The sequence below is a fragment of the Nestor notabilis genome, unplaced genomic scaffold (assembly GCF_000696875.1).
Source record: "Nestor notabilis isolate BGI_N333 unplaced genomic scaffold, ASM69687v1 scaffold4172, whole genome shotgun sequence".
Classification (NCBI taxonomy): Eukaryota; Metazoa; Chordata; class Aves; order Psittaciformes; family Psittacidae; genus Nestor; species Nestor notabilis.
Window position 1 is genome coordinate 97,037 of NW_009918635.1, and position 12,932 is coordinate 109,968.

Below are 12,932 nucleotides of genomic sequence, written 5' to 3' on the forward strand. Positions count from 1 at the left end.
AGGGATTTCATGAAAGCCACCTACCTTTGCTTCAGCCTCTGACCTCATTTCCTAACTTGAGGGCAGGGATGGGTAATTTAAGCTTCCTAAGCTGCAGAGCAGAGGTCTCCCCTTCACAGATGTTGGCTATGCAACTTGTTCTCAAGGGATCATCGCATACTGTGAAAGCTGAAAAGCACGCTTGTCCATCAATATCAATTTTTAATAAGGCCTTGAAAAGCAGGAAAGCTACAAAGAATCGGGTGAACGCCAGCCTCCACCACTATTTCCAAAGTACGAATGATCAGATCATAAGCCTGCTTCCGTGCCATCAATCCTGGGAAAAACAGTGGAATGATTTATTTTTTTTTAAAGCTGTAGTGTTGATGCAATTTACTAAAAGCTCTGTAATATGTAAGAGTTGGCTATGACACATTGATCAGGAAACTAAACTGATTCTGAAACAACATGACACATTAAAGAGATGAAAGCTGGCTAACTGGTAGGTCCTGTAGTATGACTTTAACTGAAAAATCACTAATGACTGTACATTTTTGTTCGGTTTGTACAAGAATACATTCCCAGGCCTGAACTATTTACTATGTTACTAGAAGCCACAAGAAAAGCTCAGACTTCCATCATCAGAAATGTGCTTTTCAGATCATAGCAATGTCCTGTGAAAAAACACATGTTAAAATGCAGAGGGTGATGGAAGATAACCAGGTGGGAATAGGTGCTGGGTAAGACACTCTGACCAAAGGGCTTGGCTGAAGAAAATGTGGGAGGTGCAGCAGCAGTGGGAACATCATACCCAGTTCTGACAATGACTCTCCAGAAAAAGTGGTGGAAGAATGAATTAAATTCAATAGTCACTCCAGTAACCAGAGGACTGAAAATTAGAACCTGAACGGTAATCGCTTTGGAAGGATTATCTGTTTAGCTCATCAAAACCAGAAGCTAAGAAATGGCAAACATGTGACTACAAAGCAAAGAAGAACTGAAGGAACAAAATTTCTTTCTGTTGGACACAGGCATATTAAAGCCTGATGGCCAGACGTGATGTAGAAGAAAGGGCAGGTTTTCAGCAGTAAAGGTACTACCATCAGAATACCTACCTACTGCTTCTGATGGATTTTGTCCTCTTATTTTTCTTGGTAACACAAGATTAGAACTTCCGACTACAAATAGAGATGAAGCTTGAGTACTTGAAGTAGGATTTCACGCCTGTAAACACTATGGATCATCTTATGCTTTCAGATAACCACAGTATTACCCTATAAATCTTTGTAAATCTACAAGCAAATGCTGCCACAACCACAAAACTGACATTAATTATCTCACTACCCCTGCTTAGATCCAGGGTAACTCGATAGCTTTCAATGTCTTCCAACTGGAACACAGAGGGAAAACCAAAGCTTATCCTACTACAGAGCAACCCCTAACCTTTGTTAGAGCCTCTGTTTGACAATTCACTCCTTAGAGAGAGCCTGGTATTTTAGTCATCCCAAAGCACTATCTATCAAAGTATGTTGGGTCAATTCCCATCAGACAAAGCTATCCAGCAATTAGAATAACTGGGAAGTCCAGGCTCCGTTTCCCTGGCACCATCTATCAAAGTATGTTGGGTCAATTCCCATCAGACAAAGCTATCCAGCAATTAGAATAACTGGGAAGTCCAGGCTCCGTTTCCCTGCTCTGCGACTGTGCAATAATGAACCTTCCATAACTAAGTTTAAAAAAACAGAATCATGAAGTTTTCTGAGCTGTAAATGGCTCAGAGCACCTGCCCTCACAAGGAAGCTTCTGAAGTGCTGCTGAAAGGTGCTCCTTGCATATACACCTATGTTGTGATGTCACATTTTCTAGAGTTGCAGAGAGGATGCCAAGGTTCAGCACAAGCTCAGTGCAAGCATAGGGCCTTTTTCAGGTTGCTGCAAGGGCAGGTAAGTGCTCTGCAGATCCTTGATTTCATTCATGGCCTTGCTTTGTCATAAGATGCTCGGAGACTTTCCATACAAAAGATCTAGGCAGACTAGGGGAAAAAAGCAGCTATTGGAATACGGCCATCTTAACAGCTGTGCAGGCTGGGTGGCAGAGAGGTCAGAACCAGGGGACAACATTAATTTTAAAAAACTTTAACTTCCCCATTAATTTGAAATCTAAAATCTAGAGAGCCTCAAACACTAAAGGTGCTAATGTAAGCATCTTCTCTTACACCTGCAGCAGGGTTTCTTTGCCATCTCTGAAGATGTTAAACCCCAAGGAAGTGCATAGTTTGAACACTTTGGATTTGAGATTAAAAGCAAAGAAATTTAGCAAGGAAGAGCCTTCCTATTTGAGAGACAGAACAGAAAGGACTGACAGTCTGGTCTGCAGAACAAGGCAGCTCCTAAGGCTGCCATGGCCAGCAGTATTTCTGGGATTCTTAAGTGATTAACCACCTTCCAGACAGCTTGCCAGGAGAAACTTTTCCCACTTACCACAGGAAACCAACTTCTGTAGATATAATTGTCAGCATTCCCAACATTCAAGATGGCCTTGGACGTAAATTGTGCATTTTAATTCTCAGGATCTTTTAAGTCTTGTGCTGGATTGACAGATTCCTGGGAAAAAAAAACGAAACAACACATTCAATTTTTTTCTCTGTCCCCAACAAAAACGATACCTTTGGAGAACTACCTTGGTTTGAAAATTACTCATTGTGTTACACATTTACTGGAAGAACAGAAAAATAGTAACATCTTTATTTCACTGAAACATAGGTCAAACAGACAGCAACATTTACAAACAAACAAAAAAGATCAAATCCCCTAACTAAATAAATGCTGCTTATGATTAGGGATTTAGCTTTGCTGTCAGGGACTTTTCCAAGAGCTACTGTCCTAAGGACTAGCACGCTCTGGCACACTTTCTGCCAGCAAACCATATTCAATCAGAAGCAAAGGATAAGCTCTTCACAGGCAGCCTGTGTCCTTCAGGGATTACTTTTCCAGGACCAAAGCCTGGGCAGGCCATTTACATCACTCCAACCTTGAAGTGTGCTACTGTTCAGCATACCTTTGCCACAGATATGAGCACCTGCTTTCACCCCGACAGGCAGCAGCGACCTTCTCATGTTGCTTTGTGGGAGGCAAGCAGGCACCATGGTGCAGGTCAGGGGCCCAAAAAGAACACAACCTTTCACGTGCTAGCCTAAAAACATTTTGAATTTGTATTTTAGTTTCAGAACCAAGTGAGTGGAAGTTTTATAGCAGCTGTCATTTGCTCTTCATTCCAAGTATAAATGCAGAGCTAGCCAAAGCTCCTTTCCAACGCAAATCGAGACACTGTGGCAGGCTGAGAACACTCCTATTCCTCACCCTCGAGCAGATCGCAAGCTACAGTTACTGCATCATATGGAAGACACCCATTTATCTTTAATGGAATAGAAGCATTGGACCATGTAACTTACATATGCAGGACTTGAACGAGAAACACAAGGTCAAGCCTGCAACTAGACTGCAATAGGTCCTGTAATTTAGATTTAGGCATACCATGACCAAGGCTGTAACTAACATTCTTCTGTTCTAGGCAAATACACACTGAAGAGAGATGAGGTCCTACAGCCACAAAGTAAATATGAGCTATAAAAACTGACCTATGAACAGTAAATCTGTGAGCAGGTATTTTTGTCCTTCATTGCTGTCTCTTCAACTATTAATCTCTTCCCCTAGAAAACACCTGCCAGGAGAAAAGCAAGATGCACAGTAGCAATAAAATCTGGTATGCAGCAAGCTGCCTGCTGTTAAACAGCATAGCTGAGTTCCCTCTGCCTTTCCTGTCCCTGCTGGGCTCGAGAACAAGGGAGGAAGGGCAAGAGTGCACACTGATAGCTGGTATTTCTGTGCTAACAGGAACAGTGTTATTGAATTTCCACCAAGCTTTAGTGAAATTCTGCATTCTCACACATCTGGCTGAATTTGTACATCATCTCAAAGCAGAGATTGCTGATTTTACAGACTGGTGAAACACATAATCCAGGGAAGCCCTTAACATGACTTTTTAGCATTAAAAAAAAGCCCCAAAGTCTGAAAGGGTAAGGTAGGCCCTTCTATGACAGCACAAATGTGTAACTTAAAGAACAAGTTAGTTCAAATCTCATTATTCCCCAAGACATTATTTTTCCCTCCCACTTCTGCACCTTCCCCCAATCAGAGGAGGGGATAAAGCTCAAGGAGAAATGACAAACACAGACCTAATGTAGTGACTCTGACCGAGAGACTGTAAATGTAACTCTGCACTGCAGTATGACTAGAGCATTGGAAGCATCTGAGCAGCTGCAGGCACGTAGCTGGTTGAAAGTTTGTCTCTAAGCACATTATAATTTTGTGTGGAAAGTATGGTACCATAAATCTGTTAGTCCCATTGAATAACAGCGTGTCCAAGAGAGCACATCATCAAAATTAACATAAGAAAGAAACAGCAGGAGGCAGTTCCTCTAACGCCTATCCAGACAGAGGTTTTTTTGTGAACGCTGCTTTGTTTGCGTTTAGCATTGATGCAAAAGAAAATAAGTTAGCTAAACTGAAATTACATGATACACTTAACACCTTTTAACAAAGAAAAAACCGCCAGAAAACCAACAAAAAAAACCCCAACAAAACAAAACCAGCTGAAATGTGTAATACAAAGCCAAACAATGGAAGAGACAGAACAAATAGAACGCTTGACAAGATAAAAATACATGGATATAAAAGTGCATTAGTACAGCTCAAAATACATAGAATAAGAGCACTTGTTTATTAGGAAACAAGTCGAATAAGCTTTAGCGACTCTTTCAACACGTACTGGTCTGTTGCAGACTTTAATCCCAAACACAGACAGCATCCCTCACCATTTTCTCTCTTTTTATAAGGCAAAATAGGGTTGTTGGGATTTTTCACACAAGTTAAGGCACAGGTAGTTTGATTTTGCAATAGATCTGAAACAAAAATGTTGGTAAGGACCAGGGACAGTCAAGGTCAGCTAGCAATGCTTTTGTTTCTTTTTAATGAAAACTATTACCTACTTCTTTGGTATTGCATGCTAATCAAGCTTTCTGCCTAGCTATAAAAGCTTTTTGTTATTAACTCATGAAACTTGAATGACTAACTCCTCAGCAGGAGTCAATGTTTAAGCATTACATATAAGACAAATACCTCCAGGTGCTTCTTCAACTACTACTGTTTGATGAAAATCAACACCACAAGCAGGTAAGTTGCCCTGTCAGTGCCCAGAGCTTCCTTGCACTGTGACAGCAGTATCAGCCCCAACATGTCCATACTACACTCAGTGACGGATGAGCCCAGAAGTCATTTTCACATCTGCCAAAAGTGAAGGACAATTAGAAGGCTAACAACTTGAGCTGAGAGTGCTACTAAAAATAATTATGTGCAGATTACAGTATTTAGGGAAAACCCAACTCCACAGGCAGCACAAGATGAAGTTGGTAAATTTGAAAGCATAAGATGCTTATTATTTTGTGCAAGGAAACACATATTCATTATATATTCACAAAACATACTTTGTATGCAACAGCAAATTAGAAGTCCTTAAAAAAAAAAAGCACCAACCCAGAATATGAGAATTCATTACAAAGGATTTTAAAAATTTGCACCATGCAGAGCTTTCCAAATCTGTAATACCCTAGTTTAAAATAGTATTTCTACAGATGAAAGAAATACTGGTTTTGAAACATGACTAATATTGAAAGTAATTCACTATCTGGGCATTTACTGGCAAAGACAAAAGAGATGCCACAGGCATTAACTCAGGGGACAAAACACGGTTCTGTCTCATTCCAGATTGTCAAAACTTCCTGATAGGTCAAGAGCTAGTCATGGGTAGAATGCCAATCTCTCTGGTTATCATCTATCCCTTCTTTCCAGGCATTTGGACATGCCAAGTTGACGGTAATCAAAACACTGGTAATTTCCACCATGAATACAAGGAAAATGCTATGCTTGCAAAATGAAAAACCAGTGGAACTACCATGGCAAAGTCAAAGGGCAAAACTGTCTGCATAAGGTCTACCTCAGAGCCACCTCTTCATACTTAAGGAATACAGACTGGATTTAGAAAATGATAGGTGAACACAGAGAAGGGCACTGAATCTCAAAATACTATCTGGAATGCTGTATGAAGAAAGTGTCATCTCTGCCTTTGCATTTATGCTGTATGTGGCAAATTCGGGATGTACCTGTAATACGAATGTTACCGCTAACCTCCATTTAGGAAGCAGGGAAGGAAAACAGAGGCAACAACAAAACAACTTCCTAGGATTAAGTTTTAGTAGTGCTGTGGTTTGAGTAACCGATGCTGCAGTTTTGTATCCTAGACAATTGTGTCAAGCTGCCTTCTCCCACCTAAAGTTATTACAGCAGACTAATAGGGGAAAAGGTACAAAAACCCCAACCCTGAGAACTACTCACAAGCTACTCCCCTTCACATTTGTTTTCATCTAGCTCTAGGACACTGGAAGAAAGACTTACCCATAAAATACCAAGTATTTAATAAAGGCTAGAGTGAAGCTTTGAATGACTACTATGCCATTCTTCCAAGAGAAATACATGGCTACAGTATATGCAGACACATCAAGACTTTTCCCCATCTGAAGTATTTTGGCTAAATTCAGTGTTTATAGGTATGAATCCCAATTTAAAAAACAAACAAACAAACAAACAGCTCAAAAGTTTTCAATTACTGAAATACCTTTAATATGCATGCACAAAAAGTATATCAGAACAACTCGTTACTTTGAGCCTTAATTAAAATTAATTGCTCTGGAATTACTGCAGTCCACTTTTTTCAACTTCTTCTTCGAAAAGCAGCCCAAGACCTGTGACAAAAGTAGATTAAAAAAATTGTCACAGGTAAGGTAAGAGCAGAAAGCTCTTAAGTAACTTGATTTTGATTTGCCTGTGTCTTTAAAATCCACAAAATCTATTTTTCAGGTTTTATCTGATACATAAAAAGACGGCAACTGCTTAACAATACACGAACGTGAACACAGCTCAACCTTCAGGAATGGAAGTGGCTGAGCAATCTGCATAGATTACCTGAACTGATTTTTCTAAGAAGTAAAAAACACATTCAAGAGGTTTTAAAGCTTAAATAGTGGATTGCATATTCATACAAACAGAAAAAGCGTCTACTCCAGAAACTGAAAAACCTGGAAATAAGATTTTATGGAACGCTGCGATTCCTCACAAAAGTTTCCTGACCTAGATTGAGTTAGGGAATCAATATACTTGAATTAGAAGGTTGACATCTAAACTAGAGCTGTCTTTTACTCTCATACCAGAATTCTTTTTTTTTTTTTTTTTTACATCACAGCTTCTTGAGTTTTGCAGTATTGAAGCCTAAATAAGACTGTACTTCACAGGAACTCACCTGAAATTGAGGGTTTGGAGTTTTTTTGGTTTGTTGTTGGTTTTATTTTTTTGTTTGTGATTTGTTTTAAAATTAAAACCCACTGTCTTAGCAAAGCTCAACATACTTCTACTGGCAACGTTAACCCTGAAAATGACAATCTCTTTAGAAATACCTTACCCCCAAGAGATTTAGTTCTTTAAGGTAGCAACAGTGATGCCATTTACTACTTGAAATAATAAAGCCAGAAACAACTATGTACTTTTCACTGATCTTTCATATTAAGGCCAGCCTGAACTAATTCCAGCCTCTCACCTAAGCTCCTCTCTTTTCAAGTGTATGAATGGCACCGTATTTTTTGACAAAACTGAGATTATAGTCACATTTGCAATTAAGTCCATTTAATATTAAATTCCATGGATTTATGTTACAGGAATTATCCAACTATCAAGCTTCATTTACAAGTTTTCAGGCTTGCACTTGTGCATGTCAGATTTCTAACTCTGAAGACATTGTTCATAGTAATCTACAGTTCTCAAGTCACAGAGAAGAGGCAGTGTTGCCCTATGCTGCTGTACTCCTCACTTTATAAAGAAGTTACTGTGAAAGCAAGAGAGTCACTAGATTGATCCAGTTCCAGTTTACACCAAGATTAATATACTGTTCCTTTAATAGTAGGCCCACAAATTAAATACCTCAAGATGACAGCCTGGAGAAAAAGACAGAAGCCCTACTGATAAGCATAAATAAAAGAGGTCTGATTGCAATTTGAAGCCCTGCATCTTTTAAGTTAACTTCTTCCTTACATAGCACCCCAGGCACACCATCAGGGTGCGCCTTCCACTTTTCAACAATACTTAGGAACATAGTAATTTATCTGAAATCTGTTTATTGTGCTTCATAGTATTGCTATTTCTAATAATAGTAACATTAGTAAACACTTAAGTTATATTTTGCCTTGCACTGATGGTTTCAAACATAAGATACAAAAATGTTACAGCAAAAGGACAGTATTGAAAAGGTGTCAGAGACACAGGAAATAAAAGTTTTACTGTACAGGCCAATAGTGACAAAGACAAATGAACACTTCAGTACAAAAGTGTAGGAATTCTACAAAAAAAGGTTTAAATGGTGAAGGAGAGGTTCTGAACACAACAGCAGCACTCCTTCAGCTTTGGGACTGTCTGTGCAAATGCAGCATTAATACCTGTATTTACAAAACAGAGGTAAGAAAACAGCTCCTACAGTGGTAAGTCACAGGCATTATCTTGTTAAGATCAGGGTTTCTGCTACTCATGGAAAAGAGTCAGGTGTAAAGTTCATGCACTTATGCTACTCTGCAGCTTAAGAGAGTGTTGCCAGCTTGTCAATTAAATCATCAACAGTGTTCACAAGAAGTTTTATATCCTCCTTCTCACTCATCCGATGTTGGCCAGTTTTGCGGAGGATAACATCCACATCTTTGCTCAAAACACGATCAGCAACTTGCATAGAGATCTGCCAAGGGACATCACTGTCCTTCATGCCATGAATAAGTCGTATGGGACATGTTACAGGAATAGGGCTATTCAGCAAACAGTGATTTTCTGCTTCTTGGATAATGTTATATCTCAAGGAGTAATATCCTTCCTCATTATGCCTTGTTGGAAACCTCCATTCGCCTTTTTCTTCTATTTCTTTTTGTGCCTATAGAAAAAAAAAAGAGCAAAGAATAGACAAGACAGATGTTACAAGCTCTCTGTAGCACCTCAACTTATTTCTGTTCTAAATGCAGCAAAACTTCATCTGGCATAAAATTTCACTTTGTTCACTTTTATTAGCAGAGGAGCTATATTCCCGTTTGCCTTCCAACATCTGAAAAGACAAGCCCCCCTACCGTGTCACAAAAGCTACTCTGCATGCCTCTCCTGCAAATTAATCTCATTAGGATTCACCACGGAAATGAAGTTTCTCAGTCAGAATCTATCAGAAAGAAAAAGATGTAGAACCACCATGAACAGTGAGTCTCTTTGGCTTTCATCAGTTCACTTCAAACATGAAGAATCCTAGGAAAAAAGAATTTTCCAGTGATGTGTCTTTTTCAGTCTTTGCCACAATAGCTATGTCTAAACACCACATTTCCAGAATCTTTCCTAAGGTACTATGAAGTGCCTTAGAAAACAAAACAAAACAGGAAAATACTTTAATTATTCTAAGGTAGAGTTATTTATTGCTGTATTTATTTGTCACATTTTAACACCTGACTTACTTTCCTTAAAACTGGACATCATTATCAAGGAAGCGACTCAAAAGAGACTTCCCACTACCTAAATCTTGCAGTCTTTACAAACACGCTAATCTGAAGACTTCTCTTTCTACATACACAACCTGGGTCAGACTCACCTCACCCAATGTCGTCTCAAATACTTCAGCAGCTACTTCCCCATCCTTGAAAGCACAGGGATCCAATTTGAATGCAAATATAAGGTAGTCAACACTGAAATCACATGGACCCTAACTTCGTGTCCTATATGCTACAGTAATATAAACACGTTCCAGGTAGCGCTCACACTAGCTTTATAACTTGAAGCACAGTATACTGCAGACTTCCAGATTAATGTAAATTTTCAGCCCTTCTCCACTACCAACACAGAAAATTTACAGAAAGACTTGCAAGAAAAGTACAGTTTGAACAACAGAATTTCTTAAATGCGTGACAGATTTTTAGATTGCACAAAAGCCAACAGTCAACACCTACCTCAATGGGAAGCTGCTTAAAAGTTGTTACAAGATAGTCTGCTGCTGCAGCTACTCCAACTAGAGCAGCTACTTTATCTGGGCGTGCTATTGCAGCATGAAGCATCAGCCATCCACCCATGCTGGAGCCCACCAGAATCTGAAAAAGAGAGAAAATAAGAGATTACTTTACAGGAAATGGCTAGTAATTTTTTTCTTCTGTTACAAGTTCTTTTTGTTTAACTACTTAAACCTTGGGCATAATCCTGCTGTCCTTACCCAGGCAGAACTGCTGTCACCTCCAGTGGGAATTTTGCCTGAGTAAGCACCATAGGATCTGGTATTTTATTATTCTTTTTGTTTGGCATGGCTGGTTATTGCTGCCTGAGACTGAAATGCTGCAAACAAAATGAGAGTTGAAACAATTCAGTATCACATATATACTTTATATTTCTTTCTTAGAATAAATGCACATGGTAAAGGCTCAGTGTAGTGAAAGAGGTTAACAAAAGCAATTCGTAATACAAAATAATTTTAAACACAACACTAGGTATGGCATTTCCAGGTTGCAAGAGATTTTAAGTTTCTTACAGTCATTTCTAAAGTAACTGAAGAACTCAAGTGCTGCTTCTGCTATTTTTTGTAAATTATTTAATCATATAGAGTCTTGAGCAGCATGGTCTAGTGTGAGGCATCCCTGCCCATGGCAGGGGGGTTGGAACTAGATGATCTTAAGGTCCTTTCCAACCCTAACCATACTGTCATTCTATGATAGAGTATCTTAACTTGTAACATTCCTGCAAATCCTTTAATTAATGTATCAGAATGGGGCAGTGACACACTTTTCACTAAGAGGGATGACAGCCCTACTCAGAGCAGAAGGCTCTAATAAACAACCTCCAGGAGGTTCTGCCAACCCATGTTTCCAAGATCTTGTGATCCACCTGCTTGCAAAAGAGGTCTTGTGAATACGACCTCTCAAATGAGTCAGCCTGAAAGTGAGCAGGTGGCAGCTGTTAAATAGAAGCTACTGTTGACCAGAGGTATTACGGCATATTTTTGATTAATGTTCTATCTTGACAACAAAAAAGCATTCTATATTTAAAAATAAAATATAACCTGTGGTCCATCTGTAAGTTCATCCAGTATACACAGAACATCTTTTCTCCACTTCCCAAATGTACACTCTTCAAATTTACCACCTGAACTTCCACATCCTGTATAATCAAATCTGAAAAAGAAACCATCAAAACAAAAGTCAATGTACTGTCTACAGCAATATAGAAGCTACCTAAATATCACCATTTAACCAAATTAAACAGGGACAAGATACCACACTGAATATTTTCTTACTTAGTCCTGTGTATCACTAGCACCAGAAATCACATGAAAATAGGTTTAAACACAACACAGACATCTAAGTGATGCCGTGCTCTCTTATCATTTGATACAACAATATCCAGATTAACCAGATTTGTATTTATTGTGACAAATTATATTTTTGTGAGAAATTACCAGCCAAAGAATTCCCCTTACAGACAAAAAAATCCCCAACCAAATACTGCAATTTTAAAGGTATTTTTTTAAATGTACAAACTCTCTTTCAAATGCTACACCCAAGCATGAAGACTTATGAAACTCAGGATTCAACCTAGTCTATCAAAGGAGAGACTCACCAAGCATGTACATGATGTTGTAAAACTGCAGAAGACACTGGGTAACTTAAGATTTGGCAGTTAAGAAGCATTCTTATAGCTGTAACTTAAAAAAAAAAAAAAAAAAAAAAAAAACCCCAAACCCAAAAAAAGAAAACTCCTGGTCCTTTGTGCCTATAGCCTTAATGTAACACATATCACTGGCTAGACTACAAAAACTGATCAAAGAATTTTCTGAGCTGCTTTCAGAATACATTGTCCTCATTTACCTCAGTCTTGCCACAGAAAGAAATGCCTATTTGAAAAAGACACTTCTTAACCTTATGTGTACAGCACAGCATACATTCCAACCCAAATGCCAAAGTCTACACATTTTTGTTATAAAACCCGTCCCCCAACCCATGTTACTACTCTTGTTTTCTCAAGACCAATGTAATTTGAATATACCTGACAAAGGCATGACCTAGAGAGTTGCAGAAATCTTCAAGGGCAGTTGCTTTCTGACCATTCATATTTGAATTAAAGCCTGGAAGGAAGATAACTCCTGGATTCCTGCCTTTTAGTTTATGATAAGCAAGATTTGGTTGATCTGGTCGAGTAAGAAAGCTGACCGATGATTTCAGCCTGCAAACTAATAAAAAGAACTATTCAGTACAACCATCATAAGAACCTTCGCAGAAATACCAGTATGTTATAAAAATAGGATTCAGGAAATATGAGCATCTTATGTGAAAATCAGATGCTTTCGTTCAAAAAAATAATTACCTCCTTTATTTGTTAATGACTAAGTAGTATTGATCAATCTGAAAGGGAAAGCTGAATATGATTTATTCTCAAATCATTAAATGCCAATCACGTATGCAAGGAGTTCACTCAGCAGAGCGGCTGACTGAAGCCAAATGCTAGTATTTTCTACACAACATTTGTATTCATGTTTTATACCACTGAATATGTTTACTCATAGTTTAACTCTTCATTTTTCATTTCCCCCCCCCAACCCAAGACTGAATTTCAAAAAATATAACTTTGTGACTGAGTATGTACTGTAAGTTTACAATGACAAGAGGAGACAAATCCACAAAATCTACACGGATGTACAACAGGGAAGTTCAAAAGTGGAAATTGGGAAAGAATCTTGTGACTAACTTTTCCAACATTATGAACATAAAACAACATTAGCATTGTTTTGGATCA

General features: G+C 38.6%; 1 protein-coding gene across 1 annotated transcript; it reads right to left on the reverse strand.

The window, feature by feature from the left end:
* Nucleotides 1–8,712: 8,712 nt before the first annotated feature.
* ABHD10 (abhydrolase domain containing 10) lies at nucleotides 8,713–12,382 on the reverse strand (the record flags this gene model as incomplete). The annotated part of the gene is made up of 4 exons (XM_010009819.1): nucleotides 8,713–9,054; nucleotides 10,106–10,243; nucleotides 11,203–11,314; nucleotides 12,186–12,382. Coding segments are annotated over 4 exons (789 nt in total), but the record flags the coding sequence as incomplete, so codon positions are not given.
* Nucleotides 12,383–12,932: the final 550 nt, after the last annotated feature.